Source organism: Eumetopias jubatus, unplaced genomic scaffold, assembly GCF_037043125.1.
Source record: "Eumetopias jubatus isolate StellerSeaLion01/CBP00866 unplaced genomic scaffold, mEumJub1_p1.0 scaffold_15, whole genome shotgun sequence".
In the NCBI taxonomy this organism is placed as follows: domain Eukaryota; kingdom Metazoa; phylum Chordata; class Mammalia; order Carnivora; family Otariidae; genus Eumetopias; species Eumetopias jubatus.
The window spans coordinates 11,242,491-11,252,476 of NW_028274821.1; the positions used below are offsets into that span (position 1 = coordinate 11,242,491).

General features: G+C 45.3%; 1 protein-coding gene across 1 annotated transcript; it reads right to left on the bottom strand.

Annotated features, from left to right (window-relative positions):
- Positions 1–238: 238 nt before the first annotated feature.
- TMEM252 (transmembrane protein 252) lies at positions 239–4,592 on the bottom strand. The gene is made up of 2 exons (XM_028117390.2): positions 4,255–4,592; positions 239–476 (listed from the first exon to the last, which is right to left on the bottom strand). The coding sequence occupies exons 1-2, from the start codon at positions 4,590–4,592 to the stop codon at positions 239–241; spliced, it is 576 nt and encodes a 191-aa protein (XP_027973191.2).
- Positions 4,593–9,986: the final 5,394 nt, after the last annotated feature.

A 9,986-nucleotide genomic window follows, 5' to 3' on the forward strand; every position in this document is an offset into this window, starting at 1 on the left:
GGCTGGGATTAGTGCGAATCCTTTGAAATGTTGCCGGCTGCCGACCACACCCTTCTGGAGCCCTTTCAGGCCAAGCACATCGGTGGAACTGCACGGCAGTCATCCCCAGCATCTCCTCGGCAGGCACTCCTGGGGGTCCCAGAAGACACTTTCCCTGCCATAGTCCAGTGGCCACGTTTATTATCAGCAGCTGTAGCCCATGAAGGTGCATCCTGAGCACGAGGGCGTGTCCCCTGCTTCAGCATCCCCGGCTCTGCCCCTCAGCATCTTGCAATGGTGTGGCTGCCAGCACCCCACCTGCCACAGACTCGTCATAGGAAGGTGGGGCCTCAGGGTGGGCATCCGTTGCATCCTCAAATTCAAGGCCCATCTCTGTGTACAGAGGTGGAGGTACATCCAAGGCGTCTCCCTCTGCAGGACAAGGTTGCTTCTCAGCATCAAGACTCTCTTCATACGCAGGAGGGTAGAAATCTGGCCTGGGGATCAAAATGCCACAAACATACATGTGTTATTTAAGTGGTTAATGCCAAAGAGGCATATGCCTGCCTCTCTCAAATCACACTGTGTGAAGTGAAACTGTTAAGAAACATTGATTTTGAAACAGATGTACTTCTTCCCTGGCATCACCAGTTTAAAAAAATGTGCCGCTCTTCCAGCAAAACCCTCCTTATCAGCCATCGGATGTGTGCCTCTATAGTCCTGTTTTTCCCAGTGGGTTATTCCAAGCTATTTCCTCTCTCTCCCTCATGGGAACCAGGGACTTTTAGTGTGAGATCATCACCAGGGTGAGGGATGTGGGGGGGCCTCGGCTGTTCAACTTCCCTACACCGAGTTAGTCCATCCATGACCTTGTCCCCATTCACATACACCTCATTCATGCTCACTGTTGCAAATCCTCCTAGCCAACAAAATAATGAGTGAAAACCAATGTATAAACTTGTCAAATCGCTGTTAAACACCTGAACCCAATGTAACATTGTGTGTCAACTACAGTCTAATAAAACTTTTTATTTATTTATTTTTTTTAAGATTTTATTTATTTATTTGAGAGAGAGAATGAGATAGAGAGCACGAGAGGGGGGAAGGTCAGAGGGAGAAGCAGATTCCCCGCTGAGCGGAGAGCCTGATGTGGGACTCGATCCTGGGACTCCAGGATCATGACCTGAACTGAAGGCAGTCGCTTAACCAACTGAGCCACCCAGGCGCTCTAATAAAACTTTTTAAAAACCCAGCTCTGTCTCCTCAACTGTATCTGATGCTTCTTTCTTTCTTCTCACTCTTTCAAGTCTCAGTGACTAGTTTCCAAAAAAAACATGCTCATTTCTCAAACCATTTCAATTGACAACTTCATGTAGATCTCACTGGCAGCCCTTTCCATGCCAAAAGGTCAGTGGCAAAAGGAGCCATTCATGCCAAAGGTGATGTATTCATTGGTCATCTTGCCCAATGTTGCTAATTACTAAATCCTTCTGGCTTCTCTACCATGAATGGGACCGGGGGTGGTATGAGGTGAGGAAGAGTGAAGGCGAGCTTGATTGAGTTGTGTATTTATAGAGCGAATCCCTCTGTGCCCACGGGGAGTGTTTATGGTGTGTAACCACAACAGAACAGAGCCCGCCACTTGTAGCCACAGCTCCATTCCAAATATTACCAGGCGCAAAGCCAGATAGCTGAAGGAGTGGTCTACTGTACGGCATAAATCTCAGCCTTCACTCAGAATAGCCAAGGCAGTGTCACAGGGCACACTTGTAAAGACACTGAAGACAGAAAGGTGAGCTGTTTCCCTGGAGTGATTTGAAAGGCTCCAGGATGACGGCCACCTGCCCCCAAATCCCATCCGGCTCTTCCAGTCCCATCTGCCCCCCGACCGGTTCACATTCCCAGGGCTCTGAGGTCCACCACTGCACACTTGTTTGCTCTGACACCTCAATATGGGTCCCCATTTTGAATGCATATGCTTCTGAGAAATGCAACTTTTTCTTGACTGACTTCCTGGCCATTCTGGGTAGGTTGGGCATCTCTTAGATGCAATAGGAAGAGACAGTTCAATGGGGTGTCACGATAGCCATATCACAGATCCCTTTGAAATAGCACGGCGTGGTGTGATGTTAGTAAATTTAAGCTGCCTCCTGTAGGCAATGAGTTACTTTTCTTTTTGAAAAGATTTTATTTATTTATTTGACAGAGAGCACAAGCAGGGGGAGCGGCAGGCAGAGGGAAAGGAAGAAGCAGACTTCCCCACTGAGCAAGGAGCCTGACAGAGGGGTCAATCCCAGGACCCTGGGATCATGACCTGAGCCAAAGGCAGATGCTTAACCGACTGAACCACCCAGGCGTCCCTGCAATCAGTTACTCTTATCAGGAATTCACACTCTGGAGGCAACCATCTAACATTTATACAAGAAAAAACAAATCATCACTCAAGAAGCACCATCCGTGATCACTTTAGTTATCTTAATCTTTTATCAAACCCAGAGACCTTGCCAGCTAGTATAATAAACATTGGAAATGGGGTTTGGTTATTGTAATTAGCATCTTATTAATTAGCATAATAATGTCAAAAATCAACCTTCATGGGTAAAATTTTTTATATTCAAGATACGTGGAGTACCTAAGATATTTTAGATGTAGAGGGCAGAAGAATTTATGGAGTCTTACAGCCTGTGTCTTGAGGATGATGCCTGAAGTTTTATCCCTAAATGGTCCTGTGTTCAGCCAAGAATTAGGAGCGTTTGGTCGTCTGATACTGACCATAACGTGAACTGAATTTTGTTTTATTGTAGTGAAATATATGTAACATTAGATTTACCACTGTGTATAGATCAGTGTACAGATCAGTGGCATTCGGTACCTTATCCCTCTCCAGAACTTTTCCATCATCCCAAACTGAAACTCTGTACTCAGTAAACAATGAGTCCCCGTTCCCTCCTCCCTGCTGACCCCGATAACCACTGTTCACTTTCTGGCTATGAATTAATTTCACTGCTCTGGATATCTCATGTAAGTGGAATCGTACAGTATTTGTCTTTTTGTGAATGGCTTCTTTTACTTAGTATAATGTCTTCAGGGTTCATCCATGCTCTAGCACGTGTCAGAACGTCCTTCTTTTTGTGGCCGGATAATATTCCATTGTACGGATAGACCACGCTTTGTTTATCCATCCGTCCACTGGCGGACATTCGGGTTGTCTCCATCTTTTGGCTATCATGAAGAATACTGCTATGAACACTGGTGTACGACTATCTGTTCAAGTTCCCACTTTTAATTCTTTTGTCTGCATACCCAGAAGTAGAATTGCTGGATCGAATAGTAATTATTCTGTATTTAACCTCCATGCCATTTCCCATAAAATGATTACTGCATTTTACATTCCCACCAGCAGTGCACAAGGTTTTGGACTTTTTTTTTAAGATTTTATTTATTTATTTCAGACAGAGAGAGAGCCAGAGAGAGCACAAGCGGTGGGGGAGGGGGGGGAGGATGGCAGAGGGAGAAGCAGACTCCCAGCTGAGCAGGGAGCCCGATGCAGAGCTCGATCCCATGACCCCAAGATCATGACCAAAGGCAGATGCTTAACCAACTGAGCCACCTGGTCTCCCCTAGGTTTCAGATTTTTGTATATTCTTGCTGACACTTGTTGTTTTCTGTGTGTTTTTATAAGTAAGAGCCATCATAATGGGTATGAGGTGGTAAGGTTAACCGAATTACCACTGGAATGTTAACTGCCTTGCCTTGAATAAATCTGTCATGCAAGGTGTGATCAGAACACCTAGAAAGACGGTAAGCTGGGACCTCACTGAGTTCATGAAGAGGTTGCAGGACTCATTCAATGCCTGTTTGTTCATACAATGCCATTTGTATGGCAGAATTTGGTCTGGAACTTCCTTTCCTTATAACCTGGTAGCCGGATTATGGGCAATAACTCACCACAATCTGCCTCTAAAGACAGCTTCCATGATACAAAAAAAGAACCTAAGAGTTGGGCCTCTTCTATTGGCTTAGGTAGGTTTTCAGTGGGGGGGAGAAGTGGTTTTTCAGATCTAAATACCCTCTACTTCATGGTTTTCCCCAGAGGCAACACCATTCTTCCTAAGGACTAAGCCCAGAGTAATATCCCAACAGGAAAACTTCAGTTCGAGACATACAGCCCTGCAGGACATGGGTATTTCTCCACAGTGGGATTAAGTTCATTCTGCTTTTCCAGAATCTGGCCCCATTGCAGCCTTCCTGATCCTCTGGCTTCCCCGTACATACCTGTCAACTGTGGCCAGGGGAAGTGCCCCATGAGAAAGGTGTCTTCTGAGCACATGGGTGAACACCCCTTTGCTTTCCCTTGCCTGGCGGTAGGTGCTCCAGAAAATTCCGCTCAGAAGGATCACAAACCCCAGTGGCAGAAGCATATAGGCCAGGATCAGTTTCCCTCGACAGTTGAATATCGATCCTGAGGAAATGAAGAAGGCCCCCAGGCAGATCATCAGGAAGCCCATCAGGAGAGCAAGGGCACAGAGAACGAGACTAGTTCTGTTCTGCATCCCTGCTCCTTTGGAACTCTTCCACTCCCCTGCTTCCTCGCTCAGAGAGAATGCTGTCATTAGCCAGCTCGACGCTTTATATGCTCTGGGACCAACTGGCCTTTGGACAATTAAGTGAAGCAGGCACTTAGAAGCTATTCATTAACCATTGGAAGTTACCGTAATATCCTTGGAGGATTAACCTAAAAACACAGCATTGTGTAATGCAGGAAGGAATGGCTTCTCATTGCGGGCTTGCTCTTCTGAGCTGGGTGAGACCCTTAGCCAACCCCAGTTATTTGAGGGAGGGTCTCTCATCCTTTGATTAAAAGGGCACTCATCTCTTAATCCCCATGGTGGGTAATTCCCCACTAATGCTAGAGAAATTAGTGTTTCTTTATGAACTAGCTATCTTCTTTGTGGTTTGGCAAGGGATCCTTTCCTGATTTCTTCTTTCTCTGTACGAAAGACATTTTTAAAGCTCCTAACAAGTTCATCTTGCTTCTCTTAGTGGAACTCTATTGCCTTCACCCAATGTTACTGAAAAAGTTCCGAGAGAAAAGCTCATGGGGTGAACTCTCTGATTCCTTCTCTGTTGATAAGGAAATGAGCATCCACAGGAGGAGGAAAGAGAATTCTGTAGAGAAGGACTGTAAGAGAGTTTCGGGAATTTGGGGTGGGGATTTCTGGGATGTTTGCAAAAGACAACGAATGATCTGGGGGCACCTGGGTGGCTCAGTCGGTGAAGCGTCTGCCTTGGGCTCAGGTCATGATCCCAGGGTCCTGGGATGGAACCCTGTGTTGGGCTCTGTTTTCAGGAGGGACTCTGTTTCTCCCTCTGCCCCTTCCCCCAGCTCGTGCTCGCTCGTGCTCACTCTCTCTCTCTTAAATAAATAAAAATCTTAAAAAAAAAAAAAAAGTGATGATCTGGTGACTTCTCTGGATCCTGGTTTTGTATCTTTTCCGTTGTTGGGCCCAGATGTTGAGATCCTAGCGTCATTTCTGGTTAACACATAGGTGTTCGATAAAAATTTTTGCCTATTGCTCAACTGCTGGCAACCATTCTTGGCTTACCTTTCCTGCTCTCACGAAAAGCATGGGTATTTAATGAAAGAGCGTTCCCTAAAATGTGTAGCATGTTTCCACCTCCAAGCAAAACAAATCAACACATATGTGAGAAACACCACCTAGTCAATCCCCACCCTCCCTCACACACACCTTGGAGTTGCATGAGGCACACTAGCATATTAAAAGCTCTGACAAGTCCTACAAATCTCTCCCCCTCAGAAAACACATCTGAAGTGAAATTTGTTTTGGTAGCTGCCGCTAGAAAAATGCTCCCTGCCCTCTTCCCTGCACCATCTGCTTCTCTGCAGCATTGCCCCAGAAAAGTCTTTACAGAACCACCTTCTGTTTCCTGTCTGGAATTTGTTTCCTTCATCTTGACTGTCTTTGGTTATAGACACCCTATTCCAGATCGGGTTCATGCCCTGATTCCTTCCCTTTTTTTATGTGATGTTTTGGCATGTCCCTGCCGAAATTCTCCTGCCCACAGGGACTCTGGGTCACTTTTGTGCAGAGAGATTATCTTCAGTCCCTCTTTGCCACTCCTCTACCCCACTACTCCATTGCTATTATTCCGTTTACTTTCCCGACGGAAAAAGGAATTCTTTGTGCGGTGCCCTGGTGGTGCCAGGTACCCCCTTTGGCCTTATCCCCACCATCTTGTTAGCTCTATCTTCATGTTATGGGCTAAGAGAGAGAGAAAGACACTAGATCAAAAATGATATAAGGCACTTCCCTATTTCGCCTTCTAACCTCTACCTTTATTAGCTTCAATACTTACCCTGATCCACTTTCATCTTGTCTTGATATTATCCTTGCAATCTGAAAACAACCCTTTCTCCCTCCTTTTCCAATTGGTCTTGAGATTTTCAGATTTCTAAGATGGCCCCTGATGATCGCTGCCTTCTGGTATCCGTGTCCCCTGGAATGCAGGCTGGACATATTGAGAGTAGGCTAGATATAGTTACTTGATCCTAACCAATAGAATATGGTGAAATGTCACTTCTGCGATTAGGTTGCAAAAGATTGTAGCTTTGTCTCACTAGCAGACTCTTCCTATTGTCCTCATGGCTCATACCCTTTGAAGAAGGAAGCTGTCATATTAGAGAGGCCCATATGACAAGGAACTAAGGGCAGCTTGTGGCCAACAGTCAGTGAAGAACTGAGGACCTTAGCCCATCAGCCAGTGAGGAACTGCTTCCTGCCAATGATCATGGGAACTTGAAATCAAATCCTTGCCCAGTTGAGCCTTGAGATGACTATACCCGAAGCGATAGCTTGCTTGAGAGACCTCGAAGTCAAGGACCCAGCTATGTCATGCCCAGATTCCTGTCCCACAGAAATTGTGAGATGATGGGTGTGCGTTGTTTTAAGTTGCTATGTTCTGTGGCAGTTTGTTAGGCAGCAATAGATAACCCAAACAGCTCCTTGGGACTTGGAAACCAAAGGGGACAGTTGGGGTTAAGCGTTTGCGTAGTATCTGGCATATAGAACTCATCCAGTGAAGGTCAGCTATAGTCATGCTCACCATTACTGTTATTGTCATTAATGCTGTAATTCCAAATAGCTGAGAAAGACCCAGGATTTCCAACTGAGAGGTCTGCACTAGGAGTTGGGTCCCAAGAGCAGGTAAGTGGAGGAGGAGAGTAAGGAGGGTAGCACTCTTGATGAGGACTGCCCACCCATAGGGTTGGGCTTCTTTGTTTTAAACCAAAACCGAAAGATGAACCAGACTGGGCGTTATGATAGGTCGAGCCTAGTTCTTGTGAGCACACAAGTACTTGAGCAAGCAAGTATCTCTGTACTTTCCCTCCTCCGGTGCCAGCGAAGGGTAACCAGTGCCCTACAGTTTGTCAGATGGGTGCTCCCCCTCCAATACCCTTTATGGAGGTCATTACCTGTCATTCCAGAGCAGTGCATTTTTTTTTTAAATTGGTGGTGGTTTTTTGTTTGTTTTGGTGAGAAATTGGGTAGGAAAGAGCAAGATCCAGGAGCTAGCAGGAGGATGAAAAGACTTAGTTACTTTATATAAAATACAGAGCAAGATCCTGGGCTCAGAATAGTTAAGGAGTTTATCTGGGGTGAGGTGGGGCATCAAAGAGAAAGTGCAGGAGGATCTGTAGTTTACGAAGAAAGTAGATGAGAAAGGGAAAAAAATCAATATGGAAATATGAAATATGGCTGGAAACCACGTGTCTCCTTCATGACGGTTGAGACATCCTTGTGGAAGATTAATGTTGAAGTTATGTTTGCCTGTTTGTGTTATTATTAAATATATAAATTATTAAATAATTATATATATTTTTACTCTGACTCTGCCTCAGTCCTGAAGCACATCATTACTGCTCTCTGAGCATGATTCCCCTTTAATGCCTCAAAAAATAGCACAAACATTGAGGGAAAGTACCCTGGTCTTCATCAGTCTGGAAGGGGCAGAACCCCAAGCAGAAGGCCAGTTGTAATGACAGAAGAGAAGAGCAGGCCACATCCTCAGGGTTGGGGAGAAATGAAAAGAATTCAGTAAAGAGCCAGTCCCACACCAAAACATCACCTTAAAGAGTCCGTTTCAGGAGACCTTTGAGCCTTTGGCTGGGCTTCCTTATGTTCTGCCTTACCTTCTAGGTCCGCCTCGACCCTCAGGCCAATGTTCCTGTTCCTGTCCACCTCACCACTCCCAGGGCTGAGTGTGAGAATGAGGGGCCAATAACAGTGACTTCATTTAAAAGGTGGAGAAACTGAGAAAGAGGTTTCTGAGCCACCTACGTTCATACAGACAGCTCAGGACTGAGAGGAAAAAGAATGTCCCGGAAAAGTACGGACAGAGGCCCACCTTCGATAGAGAAATATTCTGGGACCCAATGGAAGTCAAGCCATCGTCCTCCTGCCCCAATGCCCCATCAAGAGATCCATCTAGGGGCGCCTGGGTGGCTCAGATGGTTCAGAGATCCATCTAGGAAATGTCTTGCTTTTAAACCAGTTTATTTATTCCTTATTATAATTCTTAAAAATTCACCCATCAGCAAAAGTGCCTGACTTGGCAATAGGCAGTAATATGTTATTTGGTTGACAGCCAAACTGTCTTAAAACATAATCATTCTTTCAACACTGTTCCTCTGAGCGTGACTGACCCATGAGCGCTCCTGAACATTGAGTGCAGCCGAGTTCCAAGCACTGTTTTGCCTGAAACCTCCTCCTCCTTTCAGACTGCCCTGTGTAATGCGTAAATGCCTTGGAGGTTCTAACTGCACTCCAGCCTTTGTTCACTGGACACATGGGCCAGTGCCCTTCTCTTGAAAACAGAAAAATCGTATTGCTTTGGATGAGAAGCCAGTGGGGACTTTGGAAGGAAGCTAATGGTGTGTAGAAGCTGTTGCATAGGAGGGGTCAAGAGCTGAGGGAGAGAGGCCAGATTCCAGAAGGTCACTTTGGTTTAGGAAGTGAGGCCTTGTGGGAGGTGGGGAAGGTGAGCATGTGTGTAACCAACCATGTCACCCTGGTCTACTTTCATGGTGGTGATTACTGAGTGATTTCTGGATTAGCCTTTCACACGTGTGGGTTCACTGAGCACTGGTCACTTCCTTCTTGTTTTCTTTGCTTTTGAACCTTTCCCCCCACCTCTCTTTTTCTCCTCACTCACTCAGGAAGATTTACATGAAGACATTTTTAGGTTGGCAGAGAATAAACAACTTCTCAGAAAATGTGTGGCACCATGCGGTAAAGTGATATTAGACCAGCACATGAGGATCATACTCACTGTGAAATGAACCTAGTGAGTCTCTAGGAAAGAGAACACCAAGCAAGGCCAGGACTGGTGAGGGCTGTGAGGTACTCACTTAAAGTACAAAATTTATGGGGTGCCAAAACACTTAGTAATCAAGATAAATCATATTTTTGAACAATGTTTTTAAACAATCAAATTGACAAACCATGGCTCATGAGCTGGCCACCTGTTTCTGCAAGTGAAGTTTCAGTGAGGAAATTGAGTCATGTCCAAAGACCAAGCAAGAAAACAAACTCCATTCTAGAAAGAGTTCAGCTTCCAACTTAATCCACAGATCAGCCAGAAAAGATTTAATTTCCTTGCAGATCTGTGGAAAACTGAAAAGAGACCATAGCCACTTTGGATCAGAGCAGAAGCTTAATAAGGCAGGGCAGAATTGGATGACCTGCTTTTATACCACTTGGCATGATGGTCAATGACTTGTAAATATGATATGGGTTCTGGGTCCCACCTCATGAAAGTCTCTTTAATATTGAACTTCTCTTGAAAACAATGACAACCCAGCAGCAATGAACATCCTCAGATTATTGTCTCTATCTACTATCCCACCAAAAACCCCAAACATCTTTGTAGAAGTTACTGGTTCTAGGGCTCGGGCAGAAGACCCAGGAGATGTAATGTTGAACGGG

Excerpts from the sequence above, each read along its gene's own strand:
- TMEM252 (XM_028117390.2), bottom strand. The coding sequence starts at position 4,592 with ATGACAGCATTCTCTCTGAGCGAGGAAGCAGGGGAGTGGAAGAGTTCC. Across the intron at positions 477-4,254 it reads CCCCTGGCCACAGTTGACAG|GCCAGATTTCTACCCTCCTG; the intron begins GTATGTACGGGG and ends TTTGATCCCCAG.